Genomic DNA, 24,656 nt, shown 5'->3' with positions numbered 1-24,656 from the left:
GAGAGAGTTGTCACTGATCAGCTGTCTCCTGCACACCCTCAACTGGGGATTGAGCCTGCAACCTGGGCATGTGCCCTGACCAGGAATCAAACCTTGGTCTCCCGGATCCTAGGTCGATGCTCAACCGTTGAGCCACACCCGGCGAGGCTGGCTGTGGTTGTTTGTTTTTAAAGATTTTATATTGATTTTTAGAGAGGAAGAGAAAGGGAAACATCAGTGTGATAGCACATCAATCAGTTGCCTCCTACACACCTCCCACCAGGGATCGAGCCCACATCCCGGGCACGTGCCCTTACTGGGACTCCCAACTGGTAACCTTTTGGTACATGGGATGACACCCAACTGAGCCAGGGCTGTGCAGTGGCTCCTGAAAGAGGCAAAAAGTGAAAAATGAAAAAGGGAATAAAAGGTCACTGGCCCTTTAAATGCCCTGGAAGTCACTTGAGCCAAAGTGCAAGGATCTTGCAACAATGGTGGCCCTACCTCCACCTATGACTGCACCTCTGTGATCAGAAGCAGCTATTGGTTGTGACAGCACCGATTCATATTTGGAGAATGGGGTCTTGTACCCCCAAACCAGCTTCCACAAGCTGTATGCCAGCTGCTCCAGGGTCATGTGCACAGCTGTGTGCCACTTGGCTGGGCATGAAAGATAGGCAGGTGCTACTGTGCTAAGACCTGAAATTGACCAAATCAACCCCAATTTACACCTGGAGAAAAGGGCACCACGCCCAGGCTCAGGGTCAGGAAGGCTTCCTGGAGGAAGCAGTGACTGGGCAAGAAAGGTTCTACACTCCAGGTTTGCCAAATTTAGCAAAGAAGACACCAACTTGATTTGCTTCAGATAAACAACAGGTAACTTTATAGTATATCACAAATATTGATTGGGATACACTTATGCTAAAAATGTATGCACCTCATCACAGCACCTCAGGGACAAAACAGGCTGAGAAGGTACAGGACAGGGCTGAACCCAGCTCTCATTTCAGGTCCCAGGTCAGGGCCCACAGACCTGAACACCCTTTCACTCTGCCCCTTAGCTGGGTTCGTGAGGCTGGCAACTTTCTCTCTCTGAGCCTATTTCTCCATCTGTAAAATGGGGTGGGCGTATGTACGTTAAAGCTCATCTTGCAATGTGTTATGGGATCCAGATGCATCAGCCTGGGGAGGAGGCTGTTAGGAGTGCAGACTCTCAGGTCCTGCCAGGCCCTGCTGGGTGACACATCATTGAGAAGCCACTGTGATTCAAAGGTATTGAAGGCCCTCAATGTGCCTGCTCTCTAGCTCAGCGTGACCACACACTCACTGCTTCCTAGTGGGCTTGTAGGTCAATCAACACCAAGCTCTGGGAATGTCCTGGGAGGAGTGAGTCTGCCCAGCATGGCGGGAAGGAAGCTGGGCCTGGGCATTTTCCCCTGCCAGTGAATGACTTTTCTCTTCATGTAAACATAGCTGTAGCCCAGCCGGGCGTGACTCAGCAGTTGAGCGTCGACCTAGGATCTAGGCAATCGGGGTTCAGTTCCTGGTCGGGGTACATGCCTGGGTTGTGGGCTCAATCAATGACTCATCATTAATGTTTTTATCTCTCTCTCCCTCTCCTTTCCTCTCTCTGAAATCAATAAAGATATATTTAAAAAAAAAAAAACAAAAACCACCATGGCTGTGACCAGCACAGGACAGGTGACTCACAGCGCCCCCTGCCAGGAGGCAGGACGTCCAAACACCTTTCTGGAAAAAAAAGAGGGTGACGTTTGGCAGAGGCACTTCCCTCGAAATTTGAGCCCTCTGCATGTCCTCCTTGGGAGGAAATGCCCCTGGGGACCAAAGTCCCAAACCAACCACAGCCGGAAAGCTGAGTCACTGATCTTGAGTCACATCCTCTGCAGATGGAGATCAGCTTGACTGGGAAGTGCACCTGAGCCTGCTCATGCTCTGGGTCCAGAGGTTTCTAGGAACTCTGTCATGCATCTATCATCACAGCCCCAGGCCACCTGGTCAGGGAACTCCTCTGCTTAAATACCACCTGCACCTATGTGTATCTTTGAATATGTACTGTTATCTTTTCAAAAGCAAGTCAAGTTAGTTTCTCAGCCTTCGCTCATTTTTGTGACCACTTTTTCTTTTCATGCTCAGATGTGGGGGGCTCCCTCCCACCCACAGTATTTCCACATGCTGTACCCTGTCAGGTCTGCTGTTCCCACCCACCTTCCCAGGCTCACTTGCTCGGACAGCCTGCTTCCCCTGGCTCCTCCAGCTGGGTGGCGCCCTGTATAACCCTGTTGGTACCCTGACATCCCAGACAGTGGTGGCCATCTAGCACTGCCCACACTCCCTCTGGTCCTCAGCCCAGTGCCTGCACCTGGACGACCCCAACAGGTGTTGTAGGACAGATGGATGCTTTGTGGACTCCAGGAGATGGGACTCATCAATGGCCTGATTCTCGATTCCCAAAACACTGCTTGCATGCAAGGGCTGTGCCCACCCACCTGGCATACAGAGTCCATTCAGGTGTGGGCATGACTACCAGTCGGGTGGAGATGCTCATAGAGCTCCTCTTACCTCCCTGCCGTCAGTCCCAGTTCGTTGGCCTAGAAACCACCAAGCTTATCTACTGCTCAGCTGGCTAAGTAACTGCAGGCTGGCCCCACCCCTTGCTTTCCAGGCACAGGGACCCTTCATGTGCTCCTTATGGACAGAGGCTTCAGCATCAGATACACAAGTCCTCTGAGGGCCTCACTCTCATGTGTAAACAGGCCTGTGTGGGGCCTGAATGAGATGCCTGAGCCCCTGGACACCCTCCCTCTGCACACTCAGGGCACAGGGACTCTCTCCACAGCCCTGGCTAATTTAAACCCCACCAAGTGGCAGGGCCCACTCTAGCTCAAATCGGGTAACTAGGTGCCGCCCAGCTCCCAAAGGGCCTGGGATGGCCCTGGCCCCCTGGTGGAGCGTGTGAACGGTGTTTGGGGTAGACAGCTGAAAGAACGAACATGAGCCCATCACATCCCAACCCATGTGCTTGGAAACAGCAGAGCAGTGCTAATAGGCGCAGAGCAGTGCCAGGAGCTCAGGACACTGTGTCCCCAGCAGCCAAAGGAAAGAAGGCTGGATCTACCTAGGCACCACTGGAGGGTGAGGCAGCAGGCTCCAGGTGAGGGAGGCCCATCTCCCCTGTGGGTGAACTGTCGTTCCCAAGCTTCAGGGGACAGAGGCTGGTCAGCATGAGGCTGGTCAGTGTGAACCCAAACAGGAGGCCACAGGAGCAGGTGTGGGGTAGAAAGAGACCTGGACAGGCAGGAGTCTCCCAGGCTGCAATGCTACACTGTTGATCCCATAGAGGCCTGCACGCAGCAGGCAGGGAGCCAGGCACTGCCTCCCAGAAGCAGTGTCAGGGGGTGGTTACTTCCTACCTGCAGGAGGCCCAAAACGAGGCAGCCAGACCCTTTATTCTGTCTTTAAGGCACAAAATGCCAGCCTGGAAGCACCACAGATGTGGAGGCCACAGTCTGCCTGCCCCGGAACCTAGTGCATCAGTCCAAGGTGGAATTCAGTCTGTCCAGGGAGGGAAATCCAGTCCGTCTGTCCATGAGGGGGAAGCCTGCTTCCCCGCTGTGCTCAGCTCAGGAGGCCAGGAAGACAGCTGAGGCTGCATGGACAACCTCAGGAGGGCACCGCCGTGGGTCTGCACCTCTCTCTTCTGTGCTTGAAGCTGCGCAGTGGGTTCTGGGCCTTCACCTTCTGTGAGGGCAAGGTCACAGGTCAGCTGGAAAATGCCCAAACTGAGACAGACTCTGGGAAGTGGGTGGTGTTGCCCCTACAGGGCCTACAGCCCAGGAGCCCAGGACAGAAGCTGCTGTGGTCACTGTAGATGGCAGCCAAGCCCCACCTTCCTCCTGCAGCCTGGGGACAGGGAGGGCAGTGGGGACAGAAGAGCTGGTACTCCTTTGCTCTTGAAGGCACATATGGGTGGCTGAGGGAGTCCCAGCCCCCATGGCTTTGACCTGGTTGCCAGGAGTCTTGACCAGTTGTTAGGGCCAGTCTCCTCCAAGGTGTGTGCACACCCTGGTGACAATGAACAAGGTGGGGGAGAGACCACAGCTGTCATCCAGGCCTGGGGGACATACCTTGACTTTCTTAGAGAATGGCTTCTTCCGTTTCTTGTGAGGGTGAACCAGGCCACGAAGAGCAGGAGGAACTGGAAGAAATAGGACTTGGCAGTTGCCACCCGACCCCTCCTCACCCACACACCATCTGGGCTCTCCAGCAGGCTCTCCCCCATTCTGACCAGGGCCCCACTCCAGTCCCATGTTAAAGTGCCTGCGACCACACAGCTATTGCCATCATAGAGTCTGCTGCAATAATTGTGTAAGAAAAAAAATAAAGACACATTCTTGAAGAGAACGCTGCTAAAATAGGAAAAAAAACACCTACGCGTGACTCTTCCACATGTGACCCTATTACTACAAATTCATCCCAAACTGGTAGCCTTTACCATTCATCCTTCCATCACCTGTCAGGCACATCGCTTCCCTCAACCTACTGCAGGACCCTTGGCCTCTGCCCTCATCTCTACCTGCCCCATCCAGCCAGGACACACAATCAGAAGACCTCTGAGCAATACCCTGACGCCCTAGCCGGCCAGCCACACACTGCTGGCAAAAGACTCTGCTTCTATGTGACAAGGATGGGGCTCCCTCCTTGCTCCTCTGTGCCAACTGTCTCCACAGCAGAGAGCAGCATGTACTGGGGACCATGTGTGTCTGCAGGTGTGCCCAGTCTCCATAGTCCTGTCAGCCCAGCCCACAGCACCAAGAACTGACTGCACCCCACACCATCTCAGGGTCTGCCCAGGCCCTGCCCAGGCCGTGCTCACCCAGGTAGTCAGGGACGTGGCCCAGGTGAGGCTTCACCACAGCGGGGTGCAAGGGCAGGTCATGGCGCAGTAGCTGGAGGTCCCTGGGGTTGTCTTCAAAGTAAGTCTGTCAAGGGAGAGAGAGTGAGTTGAAGGGTGTCTCTGTGTGTGACTGTGTGGGGATTCTGAATGGATCGCTTGTGTTTAGGATCCACCTGTCCTAGTCACCCCATCCTCTCCCAGAGGCGGTGGCCGATAGGATCTCCCTTCCCCCATCACACTCGGTCCCGTTCCTGAGAGACACTGCCCAGCAGCACAGCGCACTCTTGTCACTTGGCGCCATCCAGGACTGTTCCCACACCAACAATAAACAGCACTCCCCGTCTGCAGTGCTTCCCGCTTTGTTCAGCACGTCCCTGCCAGAGATGCTCAGATGTCCCATCTCTGAACTCACAACGCTGTGACGACCTTGGACACATGTTTAACCATGCACATCCACAGACGTCGTCACTGACAGGGCAACCGTCCTCCAGTCACCACCCAGCTGAAAAGCCCCCACCTGCTGAGGCCTCAGCACTGAGCTCAGTGACCCCTGCCCGGCGCCTCCTCACCCTCAGCCTCTCCGAGTGCAGGAGCTCCTCCTTGATCTCCTTCAGCCTCGCCTCTCGGATGGCCTGCTTCGTCACTGAGCGCATGGCGTCCTGGGTGGACGCGGAGGGTCAGAGCACTGGGGCTGCCCGGTCCCCCTCCCACAGGAACCCACCGCTCTGCCCTGGCCCACTCACCCTGCAGCGGTAGCGGAAGCCCTCAATCTCCTCCATGCGGAACTGGTAGGGAAGCAGGGCGGGGGCCCCGTTCTCTGTGGAGCAGCAGCAGTGAGTGGCCCCCAGGCTGCAGGCCCACAGCCTCCTGCACCCCTCCCTAGGGTGAGGCAGCTGGCACCCCGCGGCTCATTCCCCAAGAGGTGATGTGCATACACGGCAAGAAACCTGGGTCTTGCCCATAGGCACAACAGTTCTCCAGGACGCTACAGCCTGGCAGCTCAACGGCCACGTGTCCTGAGTGCTGGTCACATCCCTCATCCTCAGGACCAGCCCAGCCACCCTCTCCTCCCCCAAGGCCACTTTGGACCCTGTGCCCTTAATGTCCTGGTGGTCGGCAGCCCGCCTACCCCTCCTCCACCGTTCTCTTCTCACAGCCTGGAAAACCACATGGCTGCTCCACGACAGTGCTCTCTCCTACGGCCACCTCCTGAGACACTAACAGCCTCTTCCCCATTTCCCAAAACCCCCTTCTGCACCCTTGGCCCTTCTGCCCCTTGGGCAGGCAGCAAATGTGATTCTGGGCTCACTCATCTGTGAAGGGGCAGTGCCTGCACCAGGGGCAGGGAGAGGGTGGAGCGAGGGACGTGGGGCAAGCAGGGCCAAGCAGGTAGGTGGTGGCTGGCTACACTCCTGTCCTTGCTCTGTCACCATCACTGGGTCTAAGGCATCCTGGGAGAAGCCTGGCCCTGGCTCTCACCTCCACTGAGAAGCTCCTCGATCTTGCCCAGGTGGGACTGCTCTGTGGGCAGCACAAAGGTCAAGACTACGCCTGGGTTGTTGGCACGTGCCGTCCTGCAAAGAGAGATGGCCCAGCCCATGTCTTTGGCCTGAGTCCTGGGACTGCCCACAGTCCAGGTGCCCGGCCTGCCATGATCAGCTCTCCTACCTGCCGGCTCGATGGATGTAGGCCTCGGGGTTGGGGGGGAGGTCAAAGTTGAGCACGGCACACACGTGGTGGAAGTCTATGCCACGGGCCACACCTGCCTCTGGATCAGAGGCCCTGCGGGAAACACCCCATAGCAGATTCACCCCTGCTCTCCCAGCTAGTGTTCTCAAGCTTATTTAATCAGCAGAATCTCCAAAGCTGTGTGGAGCCCCAGGACCCTAGCAGTGTAAGTCTCTAAGTTCAGAACTGTTCCAGGAGCTAGGCAGAGGGGGTAGCGACACCCTTGGCTGACCTCAAGGTCTAGGGCAACAAGGGAATTCACTGCCCAACAGGGTGATCCAAGAACACCATCAGGCAGGCAGACTGCAGGATCCCTTCCCCCTCAGAACTACCCTCTCCATGTCACAGCTGCACCCAATGCAGGCCGGGACGTCTCCCTTGCTAGTGTGCCAACCCAGCAGCCTGGCCCCTCGTGCTGCCAGGGACCATGTGAACCCTTCACTCCCCTTCTCCAGGCCCAGCAGCCAAGCCTGGGCTCTGTGGGCTATGCTAGCAGCCAGGCCTGGCTCCCCACTCTGGCACTCTGGTTTCAATTTCCCTGGGGATGGCTGGAAGGACAGAAACATACTCACTTGTCCCCCTTGAGCCCTTTGCCCCGACGCTTGCCTTTGACTGGGGCCCCAAGGACTTCGGCATCAGTTGCTATGACACAGTCATAGAAGCCTTGGTTGAACTGTGAGATGATGTGGCACCTGTGGACCAAGAGGGGAGGGTCAGCCCCAAAAGCAAGCTGGAGGCAGCTCATCAGCCCCAGCACTGCTATGACCATCATCCTTCTGACTTTTCCCTCTTCTGAAACTCTCCCCTACTTTATCTGTGACTCATCCCCCTCGGCTGTAGAGGAACAGTGGGCATCTCAGAGTTTGTGACACAATAACTGAATATAAGTCAAAGCCAGAGTCTGGCCTTTAAGCACTTAAAAAACAGGAATATCAACTGAGTCTCCCCTTTCCAATCCCATCTTCAAAGTATTTCAACCGAGATATCAGCTGCGGCACACCTGGAGCGCAGGGGGAGCTCCCCGTTGAGCACGCAAGCAGGGATGCTGAACTGCTCCAGGAACAGGCGCAGACGGTAGCTGCGCTCTAGAGTGTTGACAAAGAGCAGGGACTTGCCCCGAATCAACGACAGCTTGAGCAGGGCATACAGCAACAGAAACTTGTCCTCCTCCGTGTTGCAGACCACCTGAAATTGCTGTAGTTGCTCTGGTCCTGGCAGCTGGGACTCTTGCAACTTGAGGGTAACCTGGGGGGACAGGCCTGTGGTCAGGAAAGAAGACAGAAACACTACCACAAGCCACCAGCTTGCCAACCACAGTGCAAACGTGTTAATGCAGGGCACCAAGGGTCCCCTCCAGCTGGTATAAGGATCCAAAAGGCCCTAACTACTGTGCGGTACAAAAGACATAAAACTACATGCAAAGTGTTCGGGGCACACTACAAAGAGAAATGAAGACAAATGACTGCAGTAAGACCAGACGCCCTACAGCCACAACCTTTCTGAAGTGCAGAGGTCACATAAGTAGAGAACTTTGGCCCTGCTGCTAAAGGCATCCTTTTTGCCCTTTGGGGGTCCCTGATCAGGGCTCTAGGCGAAGTATTGTTTGAACCCCTAGGGGACACCTGGAACTATACCAAAACTGTCCTCCCTAAACATCAAAAGGCTCCTTTGAGCAGGGAGGGTCAAGTCCTTAGAACGTCACATGCCAGTGACTCTAGACACTTGCCCAGGGCACTCACCGGGTTATGCAGTACCAGCTCCTTGAGTGTTTGCACATCCTCATTAAAAGTAGCTGACATCAGAAAAGCCTGATAGATCCGGGGCAAGTGACTAAAATAAAACAGAGCCCCATCAGACTCGAGCTCCAAGGGCTTCTATTGTGGCAGCTGGACTTCTGACCACCTGCCCCAGGCCCAGGCCTCCACTCGCAGCCCCCACACACCTCTTCCTTACCACAGAAGACTCTTGAGCTCTTCCTCGAAGCCAAAAGAGAAGAGAAGATCAGCCTCATCCATCACCAGCAGCTCCAGGGACTCCCGAAGCTTCAGGCTGTCTTGCTGCAAGTGGTTTAATATGCGAGATGGGGTTCCCACCACTACGTCTGGCTTCTCCATCAGCACAGCTCTGCAGGTGCACAACGCCTCAGTGTCAGAGAAAAGGTACAGCTGGGACCACAGCTGGGAGCTCACCCGGGACCAGCTCCCTTTCTTGCTGCACACAAACCCAACACCACATCTCAGTGCAGCTTCATTCCCTTATAGCCCAGGGGCTTTTCACCCACCTCTGAGAGGCTGAGTCCTCAGCAGCTGAGACATTGGCCACCCGGATGTCTCGGGCACAGTAGGCAGCCAGCTGCTGAATCATGGACTGGGCCTGCCGAGCCAATTCCTTGGTGGGCACAAGGACAAGACCGCGCACAGCCTGCTCCATGGCGGGGCCGGTCTGCAAGAGCACGAATTAAAGACTTCGGGCAATTAGTTCATGTCATCGTGGCCGTCTGGTGTTCTCTAACCCTTCCAGCAACCTGACCCAACTGCTGTGACTTGAACACAATGCAGCGCTTACTTCTCCCCACCTCAGAGTGAAACAGACGGCTCTTCTCCTAGGTGCTGACCCTCAAAAAGGGTAAATTACTTTATGGTTATCAAGTTGCTTAAAATGCACCAACCAGGGGGCTGGAGTTTCACAAAAGCCTATAAGTAGAAAGAGGAAACACGCCCAGTTTTTACAGCAGAAAGAAAATAAAATGATTTACTCAAGAAGGGCCTGGAGCAGGACCCAGGTGACCTGAATTCCAGCCCCGAACGTTTGCCACCACAGCACTAGGTTCTCTGGGGCCATCCCTCACAGGTAAAGAGCCAAAAGAAAGGCTGGTTCTTGAAAAAGACTCAGGACAACGACACGACTTTCCAAAAGAGCATGACGGACACTCAGCGCCTGCATCTCCCACCCCCGCCTTGGGGCTCCTCCCGCGACCCACCGCCTTCCTGTGGAGCAGCAGCTGCAGCAGAGGAATGGCATAGGCGGCCGTCTTCCCCGAGCCAGTGCGGGCCCGAGCCAGGAGGTCCTTCCCCTCCAGGGCCAGCGGGATGGCCTTTTCCTGGATCAGCGTGGGCCGCGACCAGCCCAGGTCGGTGACGGCCTAGGAGAGACGAGGGGCAGCTCAGGCGGCGGGCAGTCCTGTCGCCAACCCCCGCCAGGCCGGCCCGAATCCCCGCCCCCCGCCCCCCGCCAGGCCGACCCGGCTTCTCAGCGCCCCGTCCCCCGCCCCCCGCCAGGCCTGCCCGGCTCCCCCGCCCGCCGGGTACCTGCAAGAGCCGGGGGTCCAAGCCCATGTGTTCGAATCCCAAAGCCTCGGCGTCCGCCATCCTGGGGCTCTGCAGCGACAGCGCGCACGCGCGGCAGGAGTGCTTCCCGTGGGCGGGTCAAAGCAAAACCAATCAGCGTCGGAGGAGCCATCACTTCCGGAAGTGCTCGAGGCTAGGCTTCCGGTGTTCCGGCGGAGCCCTACGGCTGTGGCGGCGCGTGGGGCCCGGGTCTCGGGGCAGAGGGGGCTGGCGAACGTGGGCCGGGGTCGCCGCGGGGCCCGTGAGAGCCCGGCTGCCCGCCTGCTGCGCTCAGGACGTGGGCCCCTGCGGGGGCCAGGCCCGGGCCGCCGGTGGCAGTGGTGGGGACGCGGGAACGGGAGCGGGGACTACAGCTTTCTGAGTAAACGCGGGTGACAGCGGGTGCAGGCGTGTGGTAGAGGCCGGAGGCCGGCTGAGGTTCCCGGCCGCAGACAGGCCGCAGCCATTGGACTGTGCCCGGAAGAGGGTTGGAATGGGTAGCGGGGACACGGAGGAAGGGAGGCCTGTCTGGGGTCCCCAAACCTGGCTGTCGGGGCTTGAGCGTGGACCGGTGAACCAGGAGATGGCGGGAGTCGGTCAGGGCACGTGCCCAGGTTGAGGGCTTGATCCCCGGCAGGGGGCGAGCAGGAGGCAGCTGACCAATGACACATCATTGATCTCTCTCCCTCTCCCTCTCTGGAGTCAACAAAAACATTTTTTAAAAAAAAGATTCTTGCCCCCAGGCACGTTTTCCTTGCTCGTTTTTCCTAAGCTCCAAGGGCCCTTCTTTTGCCTCTGTAACTTGTTTCCTGAGCCCATTTCCCCTATGGCTCACTTCTACCTCTGTGACTTTCCAAATAAACTTATTTTATAGTTTGGGGAAAAAATGGGGCAGCTTCTTGGTTCCTACCTGTATTAGTTTGGTATTGCTGCTATAACAGTTACCATAAGCTTAGTGGCTTAAAACAGCTCGAATTTATTACTTATGGTTCTGTAGGTCAGAAGTCTGAAAAGGTCCTGGGGCTGAAATCAAGCTGTTGGCAGGGCTGCACTCCCTTCTGGAGACTAGAGGGACAATTCCTGTCTTGCCTTCTCAGCTTTGGTGTGACCTTCCTTTGCCTCCCTCCTCCACTTTTAAGGAAACTTGTGATCACACTGGAACCCAGGTAACCCAGGACAATCTCCCTTTTAAAATCAGCTGTTAGCACCCTTAATTTCCCTTTGCCATGTTAGGTAACATATTCACAGGTTCCAGGGATTAGGACACGGACATCATTGGAGGGCCATCTTTCTGGGTGTTATCAGGAATCTGTGTTGATGAGTTTCCCTGGTGGCCCTTTGCATCTGCTCTGACTTTGGCCCAGCATGATTGCCAGAGGTGAGGGTGAGAACAGAGCAGTTCATGCACCACAGGTCAAGTGAGGCTGGGACCAGAAGATGGAGATGGGGCCTGCCAGTCCGTTAGAGCTAGGGACCAAGCCAGGATGGCAGACGGCATGAATAGAATGGCTCCCTCAACCCTCTTTCTTCCTTTTTTAAGGTAAGGAGGTGGAAGGCTGTTTGGTAATGACGTTAATATGCTCTAAGAATTTCAGAAAGGAAATCAGGGTACGATGGGGGTGAGGGTGTCACCAGGATTCTGTGGATGTAGCCAAACTTTTAAAAAAATTTTAGGCTGTAATATATGTGAATACCACATAGCGGTATGGAAATTTTTCTCCCACCTGCCCCATCAGGGTAGTGTAATGCAGTCCCACATCTGTCCTTACTCTGCTCCCCTTCCTGTCAAAAACTGACAGGAGAAATCCAGGACTTACTGACCTATCGACATAATTAAGATGCAATGGTGTCTACCACTGGCAGACTTTTGAAGCCAGCCTCAGCTCTCACCTGTAGTTCCCTGTCCTCCCACAGCCCAGACTCGTCTCTTTTACTGGCTGGATTCCTAGTAGCAGCCACAAGGCAGACACATGTTCCTTCCTGACATGTCTCATACTCCCCCAGAGCCTCAGGCCAGTGGCCCACACAGCCAGCTAGTTCCATCTGATTTTCTGTTAACATTAACATGAAGACAACTATTCTAAATTTCCAAAGAATTTTGGATATGTCAATTATGGCATTTCCCCTCACTGGGCTAACACGGCCATCCAGAATTAAAAATATGAGGAATATGTAGAATTTCAAAAATAATTACAAAAATATTAAATGACAATGCCCATAAATCTAAATTGCATATATTTTTACAAGTAAAAATAGCTACATATATGGAATAGTATCAGACATAAAGAGAGAAATATGAAGGGGAGAATTTAGTTCTGTAGATCAGATAAAACCATGAAGTAAAATGTCAAGAAAGGGCAACTAATGGCACTGTTTCCTACAGCAGACAGCATGAGGGAAGTGTAGTGAGATCTGCTTAAACTTATGATCCGGGGCCTTAGCCCCCTCCCACGATCCCTTGCTGATGCGTCTACTTGGTTGACCTCTGAATGGCTGAGCAACCACTCGTCACCCACATCCTAAGACTGTGGTCAGGCCACACCCTAGCACCATAAGCCCACATACTGCAGGTCAGCTGCAGAGGTCGTCTTTCCTTCATGTCCATGTGCCTCCACTTCCCACAACCTCTTATTTCATTTCAAACACAGCTAGTACAACACATTTTATTTCACTGGAAAAAATCTGTATAAAGAACCAAACCTGGTCCATGAAAACATTTACTATAGCTTAAATAAAGATCAGGGGAAGAGGGAGGGGAAGAGTATCCTGCCTTGGGGAGCTGTTTGGACCTCAGTCTTACTGAGGCCCCATCTGATGAAATCTCAAGTGTCCCAGAGGACTCTCTGCTTGGCCCTCTATTGATACAGCTTCGATAGCAGCTGGGACATCTGCTTTCTGGCCCACAGACGGCTGAAAACCTGAGAGCTGCCACAGTAGTTATCAAAAATGTGTGGGTAAACAGAATGCATAGAGGGCTGCATTGGCATTGTCAGCTAGTCACACACAGGCAGTAACACTTCAACTAGCAAAGAAAATATATAATTTATCAAAAAATAGTTCTAATATATAGAAAAACATTTCAATCCCCTAGGGCCTCCGTCCCTTATTTACATTCACGAAGCCACTGAGTGAACCCAGGACTGATGGGAGCAGGGAGGCGGGACCTCCTTGGCAGGGCATTTCCTTCTCCTACGGCACCAGTAGACAGAAGTTACAGGAAAGACGTCATTTGCTCATTTTGTGAGAGGATGAAGGGGAATCACTGGAGGTGAAAGAAGCAAGACTTAGTCCTGGGTCAGTTCTGACTGCACAAACCCCAAGACATCTTTGAAAGCTTGGACCAATGTCCTGTGTCCTTGAGAACCAGTGTTTACAAGTGGCTGATCGGGATGCTCTATTGCCAGGGAACCAATGTGGTTTATACTCTTTTTTTCATTTTTTTTCCCCTCACAAGCTAGGTGGATAAGGTATTCTGTGGGGAAAGTACCAAATAACTGAGGTGAGAGGGAATTTCATACAGAGAGGACACTACACTAGCTTCTTGGCCTCAAAGAAGCTCTTGAGGTGACGCATCTGCCAGATGCCAGTGAGGATGAGAATGACAGTCTGAGTGATGGACCACCACAGGACCCTCTGGTTGGTGCTCTCACTGGTCAGACGAAAGCGCTCTTCACGATACTGTGTGGGACAACGGACCCAGGATTAAATGTGCAGGTAAAACTACCCCACCCTCCCCCCTTCCCCCGTATAGGACCACTCAACTGTGTAAACACCTTCTGTACTGCCTTACTCCACAGGGAGTGCCCCACAGAACTGATCTGTGGCCTCTCCACAAGCATCTCTGCTGAGACATCATACTCCTACCACTTCAAGCAAGATCCCAAGGTAAACAGGCGATGCCTAGATTTTCACTTTATTCTTCAGAACTTAAAGAGCCCTCTAAACCAGTGATTTTCAACCGTTGTGCCGCAACAATTTTTAAAACATGTAATTCCTGACTGACTAGGCAGGGGCACTGACCTCTTTTCCCTTAGATTGTCAAATAAAGAAATGAGGCCCAGCCAGCATGGCTCAGTGGTTGAGCATCAACCTATGATCCAGGAGATCGTGGTTCGATTCCCAGTTGGGACATATGCCCCTGTTGTGGGCTCAATCCCCAGCAGGGGGCGTGCAGGAGGCAGCCAATCAATGACTCTCTCATCAAGGATGTTTCTATCTCTCTCTCTCTCTCCCTTCCTGTCTCTGAAATCAATAGACATACATATATATTTAAATGACAATGGCCAGCACAACAATAGCCGTCCAGTGTGAATGAATTGAAATTATACCTAGCCCTGGCTTATGCAGCTGGGTCGTTAGAGTGTCGACCCGCAAACAGAAGGGTCCTATGGTTCTCAGGCTCAATTTCCAGTCAAGACCACGTACCTAGGTTGCAGGTTCGATTCCCGGCCCCAGTTGGGAGGCAACCAATAAATGTGTCTCTCTCACATCGATGTTTCTCTTCCACTCTCTCCAAGAATCAATGGAAAAAACATCCTCAGGTGAGGATTCACAAACAAAAAAACTATACCTTTTTTTTTTCCACATCAGCAAAAAATATGTTTTTGGTGTGCTGCAGAGTTTTAGTAATTAGTTCATGTGTGCCATGAGATGAAAAAGGTTGAAAATCACTGCTCTGATACCCTCCATTCCACACTCTGAACAGTGCATGGGGCAGGCCCCAAGCAGAAACTTCAGTGGGTGTGGTGGTTATAAAGGTCAACTGCCAGGTCCCAGTACAGCGACATGCCCTTACCCTTTGGTAGTCCTGCTCCTTCTGGATCTGTTCCACCTGATCAAGCAGCTGGCGGGCTCGGAGCTGCAGCTCTGTCAGTTTGTCCTTGGCCGCAATCTCAGGGTAGTTGTTGGCATGCTCCCCGACCTGGATGTCTAGATGCACACGCTACAAGGACACAGGGTCGGTCAGAGCCCCAAAGCCACAGAGTAAGAAACAGGAGTGGGGGAGCCTCAGATGGCCTGTTCCAGACTATGCAACCCACTCTTACACTTGACTGTGGGACAGAAAGTCAACATCTGTTTCCCCAGCTGTGACTATGCCACAGTGTCATAAATTACAATGGCAATAAATCAGGACTTTGGAACCAAGTGAGAGGTTCCAAGCTGTAGCCAAAGAACATTCTCTTACCAGCCTGCCGCCAGCGAAGAGCACCATCTTGGTGGAGTTGGAGTGCAGGCAGATCTGATGGTCACCAGGGGTGTGGGAAGTGAAGGTGAAGCGTCCCTCGGAGCCGTACTGCCGGGACAGCACCACCTGCAACACGGCAGTCAGTGAAAGCCCCACCCGCACTGACCTCTCCAGGGGCAGCTGATGTTCTCCAGACTCCGCGCACCCCAGAGGGCTCCAGAGGAGGCCGGCCTGATGCAGCCCGCGAGGGCCTACCTTGCCTTCGGGGTCCTTCACCTCCACGTGCATGCCCAGGCCGGGGGTGGAGGGCAGGAAGACCTCCTTCTGCTTATCCCACATCTGGGTGCGGTAGTTCCCTGCGGAGCGACAGAGCTGTCACAACGCGGCCCGTCTACCCGGCTCCCACGCTCGGAAGGGGGCCGCGTCCGCGTCTGGGGCCGCGCGGGGCCCTGTCCACCCCCGCCCGGCCTAACCGATGACCATGGTCTCGTCGGGGATTTCCTCGATGAAGCAGCGCTTCTCGGTCTCGCCGATGTGGAAGTAGAGCCCCCGGACGCCCACCGCGCACAGCGCGAGCAGCAGCAAGGCCGGCCGCCCCATCGCAGGTCGCCGTAGGGACGCGACACCTGTCATCGCGCGCCCTTCGGCCAACGCGCCTGCGCACGCCTGCGCCCCGCTTCCCGGCGACGCAGCTCAGCTCGGCCCGCGCAGAGCGCGCGCGCGCACTGACGCTCGCCCTGCGTCTTCCCAACTGGAGCACAGGCGAGCGGAGAGTGCGCATGCGCGGGACCCCGGGGCTGGGAGAGGGGCTCTGGCGCCCCTTAGTGACGTGTCCAGTACCGGCGAGGCTCGCCTTCAGCCCAGCGCGCATGCGTGCGCCTGCGCCCCGCTCGAGTACGCGTAACGGGACGGCATGGGGAGCGCGCCTGCGCCGAAACTCCCCTCTGGCCCCGGCCCAGCGTCGGGTCGGCCCGCGCGGTGGGCGTGCGCCTGTTATCCCGCGAGAGCTGGGAGGGAGCCGGGACGGAGGGCGGGGCCGCGGGAGGAGAGCCGTCCCGGCCGGGCGGGCGGGGCTCGTAGGCCGGTGGGCCTCTTACGGGCTTTGGCAAGTGAGGGCCCCTTAGGGGGTTTTGTTTGAGGAACGACCCGGTCTTAGATTTTAAAGGTGGCCGTCCTGCCCCAGTGCGGCTCTGGCTGGGCACCGACGGGGGAACCAGGGTCAGCTCCAGGTCGGGGCCTGGGCCCATCCCCGGCAGGGGGCGCGCAGGAGGCGGCCCGTCCCGGACCCTCCCCGCGGACGCCTCTCTGCCTCCCGGGAGTCAACATAAACGTGTTTATCTACGTCATGGCCGCCCTGGCGAAGGCGGCCGGCGCGTCTAGCCCGGGGGGCTCCCCTCGCAGGGCACGGGAGCTCGAGCTAACGCGGCACACCCAGGACGTGACCGCCGGCCGGCCCTGCGGAACTCGCGGGGGGCCACGCGCACGGCGAGGGGAAGGCGCGCGGTCCCGGGAAGCCGCGACCCCGGCGCGGTGCGGCAGCGCCGCCCTCCCGCTGCCGCGCTCCTCCCGCCGAGGGACCCGCCGCGCGGGGCCGAGGCCCGGGCCTTCGCGCCCCCATTTCCACTTGGACCCCAGCTGACACCCCACCTCCCGAGCCGCCCGTCGCTGGAACGAAGCCCTGTTGGGCCGTCCGGGGAGAGGCCAACCCCCAAACCACCCCGCGCCACGAGGCGCCCGGGAAGGGGCGAGGGCGCCCCCAACGCCGCGAACAGACGACGAGGAAAGGGAGCCAGAGGCGACAGAGTTTGCAAATTAGACCTTCTTAAAAAATATTTTTTCCATTCAACAGGTTGCTTTTTTTTTTGAGGGAGGGAGGGAGGGAAGGAGGGACGGACATCCACCTGCTGCTTCCAGCACCCACCCCGACTAGGGATGGAACCCGGACTCGGGCGCGCGCCCTGCCAGGACCTGAAGGCCCCTCCCGGGCACCGCTGGTGCTCCAGCCGAGCCTGCAGCCAGGGCCTTTGACTCTCTTTTTGATCCATGTGTATATGTTACCTACTTAAAATGAAATTTAAAAGTTAAAGCAGTGCCCGGTGTCATGGGTTTGAAACCATCCGTTGCTGTCTTGGTGGTTCACCCTAAATGGCAGCCCCATCACAATATAGATGCTGCCTGCCTGGCGCATTCACCTCGGTATCCCCAGCACCGAGAACCAGGCTGGTATAAATAAATATTTATTCAATGAACGAAGAATGTACAGTTTGATGAAGAAGCATATTGAGCAAAAGCCATGGGAAGCAGTGAAGGCAGTGTTCAGAGGAGAATTTATAGCCATAAATGTCTACACTTAAAAAAGGTATTAAACCAGTAACCTAACTTTACATTTTGAAGGAAAAAACACACGAAAAAAAAAAGGCAAGCTAACCCAAAGGTAGAAGGAACAAATAAAAATCACAGGTAAGTAGCCTGGCCGGCGTGGCTCCGTTGACTGGAGCATCATCCCCCACACCAAAAGGTGGTGCCTGCAAATCCCTGCCAGGGCACACGTGGAAGGCAACTGATCGATGTTTCTCTCTCACATTGATGTTCTCTGTCTAAAAAACAAAAAACCAAAAACAAAAAAAACCTCAGGTGAGGATTTTAAAAAATTATTTAAAAAATTAGAGATAAATAAAAAAATTTAAAAAGTCGATGAGCTCTGGCCGGTTTGGCTCAGTGGCTAGAGTGTCAGCCCGCACACGGAAGGGTGCCAGGCTTGGTTGCAGGCTCAATTCCGGGGCGCCCGTGTGGGTGCCCATGGAGGCAACCAACCAATGTGTCCCTCTCACATTGATGTCTCCCCCATCCACTCTCTCTGAAAAGCAAAGGAAAAAATACCCTCTGGTGAAGATTAAAAAAAAAAAAAGTCAATGAAAGTAAAAGTTGGTTCTCTGAAAAGACCAACAAACCTGACAAACTTTTAGCTACACTGACAAAAAAAGACATAAATCAGGAAAGAAATGAGAGACATTACTACTGATCTTAGAGAAATAAAAAGGCTGAGAGAATATTATGAACAATTGCACACACACATTACCTGAAGTGGCATAACAGCAACAGGAACTGGTAGGGAACTGATGGCCTCCCTGGGGAAGTCTATTAAACACTGAAAGAATTAACACCAATCCTACCTAAGCTCTACCGACAAATTGAAGAGGAGGGAACACTTCCTAACTCACTGGGTAAGGCCAGCACTACACTAATACTAAGGCCAAAAACATCACAAGAAAATTAGAGGAAATCCATTATAAATATAGATGCAACACTCAACAACAAAACTAAAAACAAACAAACAACCTCAACAAAATACTAGTAATCCAAATCCAACAGCCTATTTAGACAATTATATGTCATGACCAAGTGGGATCTGCCCCATGAATGCAAGGACAATCCAACATAAGAAAATCAATCAATGTAATAAACCACAATGATAGAATGAAAGGGGGGAAAAACACATGATTACCTCAATTGATCGAGAAAAGGCACTTCACATCCCACACCCTTTCATCTCAAAACCACTCCAAAAACTAGGAATAGAAAACTTCAACATGATAAAGGGTATCTACGAAAATCCCACAGTAACCCTAACGGTGAAAGACTGAACAAGGCAAGAGTGCTTACCCTCACTCACCGTTTCTACTCAACAAAGTACTAGAAGTTCTAGCCAGAGCAATTTGGCAAGAAAATGAAACAGAGGACATCCAAACTGGGAAGGAAGAAAAGCTACCTTTATTCATAGATGACATGATCTCATATATGGAAAATCCCAAAGAATCCAAAGGAAAACTACTAGAGCTAATAAATTCAGTCAAGTTGCAGGACACAAGTCAATGCACAACAATCAATACACTAGTAAATGGAAAAGAAAGTTGAGAGCAATTCCACTTACAAATGCATCCAAAAATGTAAAATACCTAGGAATAATTTAACAAAGGTAAAAGACTTGTACACCAAAAACTACAATACAATGCAGAAAGAAATTAAAGACGACACTAAGTGGAAAAGTCATCCCATGTTCATAGTCTGGAAGACTTAATATTGTTAAGATGTAAATACTACCCAAAGCAATCTACAGACTCAACACAATCTGTATCAAAATTTCTACAACCTTTTTTGCAGAAGGTGAAAAGACAAACATTAAATGTATATGATGTGGGATATAAAAGTGGAACTCGTGGACACAAACAGCAGTGTGATGGTTGCCAGAGGAAAGGGGGTGAGAGGGTGAAGGGGTTCTTGATGTACAGTGATGGGACAGGGTGTGACTTTGGGTGGTGGGCACACAGAGCAATGTATAGATCTTGTAGCATGGAAGCCCACACCTGAAACCTGTATGTTCATATTGACCACTGTCACCCCAATAAATTTAATGCAGTGTTTGAAAAAAAAAATTCATATGAATTTGCAAGGGGAGCCACATAACCAAAACAATCTTAAAAAAGAAGTTGGAGAACTCACTTCTGGATTTCAAAACTTACTACCAAGCTATGATAATCAAAACAGTATGATGCTCGTATAAAGATAGCATATAGACTAATGGAACAGAATTTAGAGTCCAGAAATAAACCCAAGATATAGAGAGCCCATTAATTTTCAAAAAGGATGCCAAGTCCATTCAATGGGGAAAGAATCATCTCTTCAACAGATGGTACTGGGATAATCAATGTCCATCAACTGATAGGTAGACAAAGGTGCAGCATGTTCATACAACGGAATATATTCAGCCATAAAAATTTCTGACACATGCTACAACATGGATGAACCCTGCAACATGTTAAGTAAAAATAAGTGACACAGGACAAGTACTGTATGCATTCACTTACATGAGGTACTCAGAGTTGTCAGTTTATAGAGATAGAAAGTATAGGGAGAAGGGAGAGGGGACTGGATGGGAAGTTACTACCTAATGGTTAAGAGTTTCTGTTTGGAGTGGTGAAAAGTTCTGGAAATAATGGTGACGGCTGTACAACATTGTGAATGTAATTATGCCACTAAGTTGTACACTTTAAATGGCAAGTATATTCATTTATATACTTTACCACAATTTTTAAAAAAGGGAAAGAAAACACACTGAGGTTGTCCCTTGGTTCCTTTGCTTTCTCCCAGTCTCCAGGTCCTTATCCCGCCCATCGGCCCAACGTGGTTCTTTCAAGCATTTATACAGCGCTCCCTTCTTAAGGGCAAGACAGAACACCCCCCCCCCCCTTTGCCCTTCCCGTTTAGAAACTGCTCAGTCCGAATCGCAGCCCGAGTGAGTGACACGGTCCCCAGCCTGGATTAGGGCCGACTCAGCTGTGTGCCCTCTACGCAGCTGCCGCGGGCAGGTCTCGGGTCACATCCCTGCCCCCGTCGCCCCGGGGCCGCTGCTGCAGCGCCCGGCGCGGCCTGGTCTCGAGGTTGCAGCGAGCACGCGGCTTCCCCGACGCCGGCCACTTGGACGCCGCCTTCCGACGCTACCTACTCAATACAGTCTTTCAATGGGGCCGTTTATTACAAAGACGACTGTCCTCCCTGTGAGGAGGAAACCCAGCATCGCCCGCCGCAAACGCCGAAGATAAACTCACAACTCGGGGAGACAAAGCGCTCTAAGCTCCAGCTCCCTCCTGCCGCCCGCTGCCCCGAGCCGTGGGTCCGCGGGCTCCCCGTCCGCGGGGCGGGCGCGGCGAGCGGCGGTCAGCGGGCGGGCGCTGCCCCACTAAGAGCCAGTGGGAGATGCCCCGGTGAGGATTAACGAGATAAAGCGGGCGCGGTTTCCTCCGCGCAGCCAGGGGCTCGCCGCCTCCGAAGGCCGGCCCGCCATTCCCCGTACTTCGAGGCGAACACCGCTTTTCTCGCTGAGCCTGAAGTGGGGCCGCACCTCGCGGTCAGCCGGTCAGCGCGGTGTCCGGCGGCAGCGCCGCTTCTCTCTCAGCGGCCAGGAAGCAACGTCTCGAAGCCGACGCCCGCTTGCACGGGGTGCACCGGCGCCCACCGCGGCCCATTTGGGGGACCCCCGTGTCCACGACGCGCCGGTGCGCCCGGGCCTCCGGCCCCCTCCCGCCCCCCGCGGGCCCAGGCTCCTCGCCGCCCGCCCTCCTCGGCTCCCCTCGCAGGCCTCCGACACCCGCGGCCCGTCCCGCGCGGACCCCTCTCTAGACGCGGCTCGCAGGGCGGCCCCGCGCACCCAGGGCCGCCCCCCGCCGCAGCCTCCGCGCCGCCCCGCCTCCCAAAGGGCGCGCCGCGGGAGGCGGCGGCGCGGCTCTGTGACGTCACTGCCCCGCCCCGCGGCGGGGGGCTGCTCCGGAGGCGGGGTTGCGTGCTGACGCCACACGCCTGGGCGGGGTCGAGAGTTTGGTGCCCCGGAGTGGGGTGTCGGCGCCTCAGTCGGGTGGAGCTGGGCTGGAGAGAGGTGAGTGCGCGCCGCCGCCGGGCCCGGCCGGGGCGGAGGCTCTGCGCCCGTCGGGCAGGGCGCGGGAGTCTCGGTGGAAGACGAGGCCGCCGCGCCCTTGTCGCCGGCGCCGCGGTGACAGCGAGTGAAGCTGGATGGAGCGGGGCTGACGGGGGCGGCGGGGCGGGACGGGGGGCTGACGGGCGGACGCGGCAGCCAATGGCGTTGCGGGCGCCCCCTGGCGGGCGAAGATTGGCGGGAGCGGGCGCGCGCGGGGGTCGCGCGGGGCGCGGAGCGGCGCCCCATTGGCTGGGGCGGGCGGGGGGCGGGCCGCGCGGCGGATGTGAGGGAACGGCCCAGCCGCCGGGGTGACCTCCAAGGTCCGGGAGGCGTCACGCGGAACCGCCCCGCCGCGTCCTCTGCGCGCCCCGAGGGACTGAGGGACCGCGCGTCCTTGAAGCGGCTGCGGGCCGAGGGCCGTGGGCCCAGAGCCCCGCCTCCCCGGGCGCGGTGCGGGGTCGGTTCCCGCCCGGGTCGCCCCTGCGCTCCTCACTCTGCAGCGCCCCACGTGCGCGGAGCCCCTCCGCGCTCACCGCCCCGTGCTCGGTACCCCACGGCACCCGCCCCTCCTCTGAGCTCCTCGGGGCGACGCCCTTGCCGAGCGGTCACCCCGCAGCCCCCACGTCCTCGCCCTCCGCGAGGTCCGACGGCCAACCGGAGGAAGAGCCTGTCGCGGGCCGGCCCTCTCCGGAGCCCCCGGGCTTGTGTACGTCGGGACTGACGGCGTGAAACTGGCGGCTGAGCGGACGGGCACCCGCCGTCCGCCTTCGCCCGGAACAGAGGAGCCATGACCCCGGGGCCGAGGTGCCCTTTTGGCGGCCCCGCACTTTGCCGCGGGACTGGACGCCACCGCTGCGAGCACCTCGCGCCCCGCAGCCTGAGGACGTGCCCCAGGCGAAGGGGTTTGCAGCAGACACGCGAGGATTCTCGTGCAGAACCCCCCCCCCCCCCAGGGCGAAAACTGCAGTAGGACCCGTGCTCGCAGAGTAGCTGAGGACTGACTCGGGAGGCTGGGGAAAGATCTCGAGTATGCCAACTGTCTTTTTGAGACACTGCCCACACTCATGTGCCCTGACCCGCGCGCACACACCCACCATCAGGGTCAAACCCGGAACCTGGGCATGTGTCCTGACCCGCGTGCTCACACACACACACACACACACACACACACACACACACACACACCCACCATCAGGGTCAAACCCAGAACCTGGGCATGTGCCCTGACCCGCGTGCTCACACACACACACACACACACACACACACCATCAGGGTCAAACCCAGAACCTGGGCATGTGCCCTGACCCGGACCTGGGCCCTTTCGGTGTGTGGAAGATGCTCCAGCAGCTGAGACACTTCCGCAAGGGCTATTTTCTGTTTCCCTGCTTTCTTCTCTACCCGACTTCTTGTAGGTTATTTGAACTTTCCTCTCTCTGAACACTACATATTTTTTTAGATTATCTCTTGGTAAAGCTTTTTAGTGGTTGTCTGGGTATTAGATTATACGTACACAACTTATCATAGTCCACTCCTGTCAAGATTTTATCAGTTTGGGTGAAGTGTAGAAACCCAACCTCCATTTATGTCCCTTTACCTTTCTCGTTAAAAATTGTCTTAACTGTTTTCTCTGCATTCAGAACCACATCAGACATGTAATTTTTGCTTTAACATTACACATAGTTTAGAAGACTCAAGAGGAAAAGGAAATTATATTTACTCAATATTTGTTCTTCGTGGTGTTGCAGGATTCCTTCCTTTTTCATTTCCTTTCTGTTTAGAGAAATTCCTTTGGCCGTTCATTGAGGGTAGGTCTGAGAATGTTTTGATTCTTATTTCACTTCTGAAGGTTATTTTCACTGGATAGAGGATTCTGAGTTGACAGTTATTTTCTTTCAGCACTTGAAAAGTGCCACTTTCTCCTGGCCTCCATGGTTTCTGATAAATACGCTATTCAAGTTGTCGGTCTATAGTTTTCAGAAGTTTGTTTATCTTGTGTCTTGGAGTGGCCTTCTTGGGGTTTATTCTGTTTGGGGTTTACTCAGCTTCTTAGATCTGTAGGTTTATGCCTTTTGCCCAATTTGGAAAGTTTTCAGCCATTATTTCTCTTAATACTTCTGCAGCACCTCCTGGGATTCAGATGACACATTCACGTCATCACAAGGTCTCATGTTGTAGTCCCACATGTCCTTGAGGCCCTGTTCATTTTTTCAGTCTGTTTGCTCTGTTGTTCAGATTGAGTGGTTTCTTTTAGTTTTCTTTTGTTTCAAGCATGTTAGTAGTTGCTCATGGAGGCATTTTGATGCTTACTCCTTAAATCTGTCAGAAGATTCTGGCATCTTTGGCATCTTGGTGTTGGTTTCTGTAGGTTGTCTTTTTCTTTTTCAGTTGAGATCGTCTTTGTTTTCAATGTGGTAAGTGATCTTTGATTGCAGCCTGGACATTTGGGTGTTATGGTATGAGACAGGATCTTATTTAAATCTCTGAGAAGAACAAGCTTCCTCTGACGCTCATGGGGGGATAGGGGGCAGTGCTGCCTCATCACTGTTGGGCAGGGGTGCAACCCAGGTTCCCCACCCAGCTTCCTTGGTATCTGCTGTGTGGGTGTAAGTTCCCTATTAGGCCTTTGTGATTTCACCCTGCCTGGGAAGGGAGGGGTGCTGCCCTGTTCCTGCTGGGTGGGGGTAGAATCCAGGTTTCCTTCCTGGCCTCCACTGACACAGTTGATGGGGGCTCATTGTCACCTAATGGGGATGGACTTCCCTAATCTCCTCTGACATTACCAGGTAAGGTGGGGCTGGGCTACAGTGTTTTCTGTGGGCGTGACTACAGTAGGGCTGTTATTGTCTAAAAATGTTATGTCCTGTTAAGCTGTCCTATTTCTTGTCTTCTGACAGTGGAAGTTGGCTTTTATTGTGGGTTTTTTGTCTTCATTAGTTGCCAGCTTCTCCAGCATCTGATCTGGGATATATAAAGCAAAAAGAAAACCAAGAACTCAATGCTGCATCTTTCTTTGGACCCCAAAGACCCTTCCCACCTTTCTGTCCACCCTTTCAG

At 54.4% G+C, this 24,656-nt stretch overlaps 3 protein-coding genes across 9 annotated transcripts in view; 1 reads left to right on the top strand and 2 right to left on the bottom strand.

The window, feature by feature from the left end:
* Positions 1–841: 841 nt before the first annotated feature.
* Positions 842–10,043, bottom strand: DDX56 (DEAD-box helicase 56). Its single transcript, XM_081148112.1, has 14 exons — positions 9,931–10,043; positions 9,603–9,764; positions 8,904–9,064; positions 8,576–8,746; positions 8,362–8,452; positions 7,623–7,867; positions 7,195–7,314; positions 6,563–6,676; positions 6,374–6,468; positions 5,638–5,711; positions 5,464–5,553; positions 4,874–4,979; positions 4,125–4,195; positions 842–3,738 (listed from the first exon to the last, which is right to left on the bottom strand). The coding sequence occupies exons 1-14, from the start codon at positions 9,988–9,990 to the stop codon at positions 3,661–3,663; spliced, it is 1,638 nt and encodes a 545-aa protein (XP_081004238.1). The 5' UTR covers positions 9,991–10,043; the 3' UTR covers positions 842–3,660.
* A 2,554-nt stretch (positions 10,044–12,597) lies between these two features.
* On the bottom strand, positions 12,598–21,113 carry TMED4 (transmembrane p24 trafficking protein 4). 3 transcript variants are annotated; one of them, XR_013999531.1, is made up of 6 exons: positions 15,607–15,882; positions 15,389–15,489; positions 15,134–15,259; positions 14,744–14,890; positions 12,934–13,626; positions 12,598–12,803 (listed from the first exon to the last, which is right to left on the bottom strand). XR_013999531.1 is itself a non-coding variant. In XM_081146920.1 (5 exons), exons 2-5 carry the CDS (start codon positions 15,470–15,472, stop codon positions 13,477–13,479), a joined length of 507 nt encoding a protein of 168 aa, XP_081003046.1. In that variant the 5' UTR covers positions 15,473–15,489; positions 21,033–21,113; the 3' UTR covers positions 12,598–13,476. The 3 variants fall into 3 exon arrangements, 2 of the variants coding, with proteins under 2 accessions (XP_081003046.1, XP_081003045.1); XM_081146920.1 differs by lacking the exon at positions 15,607–15,882 and adding an exon at positions 21,033–21,113 and having other exon boundaries at positions 12,598–13,626; XM_081146919.1 differs by having other exon boundaries at positions 12,598–13,626; positions 15,607–15,886.
* Positions 21,114–21,453: 340 nt separating this feature from the next.
* Positions 21,454–24,656, top strand: part of OGDH (oxoglutarate dehydrogenase) — a 33,980-nt gene continuing 30,777 nt past the window's right edge. The window contains exon 1 of one of the 5 annotated variants that reach the window (XM_081147404.1): positions 21,454–21,563. The gene's annotated coding sequence lies outside the window, so the exon portion shown is untranslated. Of the gene's footprint in view, positions 21,564–21,921; positions 22,630–24,656 lie in introns of those variants that run through there. The other 4 variants (XM_081147402.1, XM_081147400.1, XM_081147403.1 and 1 more) reach the window with 4 other exon arrangements.

This window comes from Miniopterus schreibersii (genome assembly GCF_964146895.1).
Source record: "Miniopterus schreibersii genome assembly, chromosome: 9".
In the NCBI taxonomy this organism is placed as follows: Eukaryota; Metazoa; Chordata; class Mammalia; order Chiroptera; family Miniopteridae; genus Miniopterus; species Miniopterus schreibersii.
The sequence above is the reverse complement of the archived record's forward strand: the minus strand, read 5'-3'. Positions and strand labels throughout refer to the sequence as shown.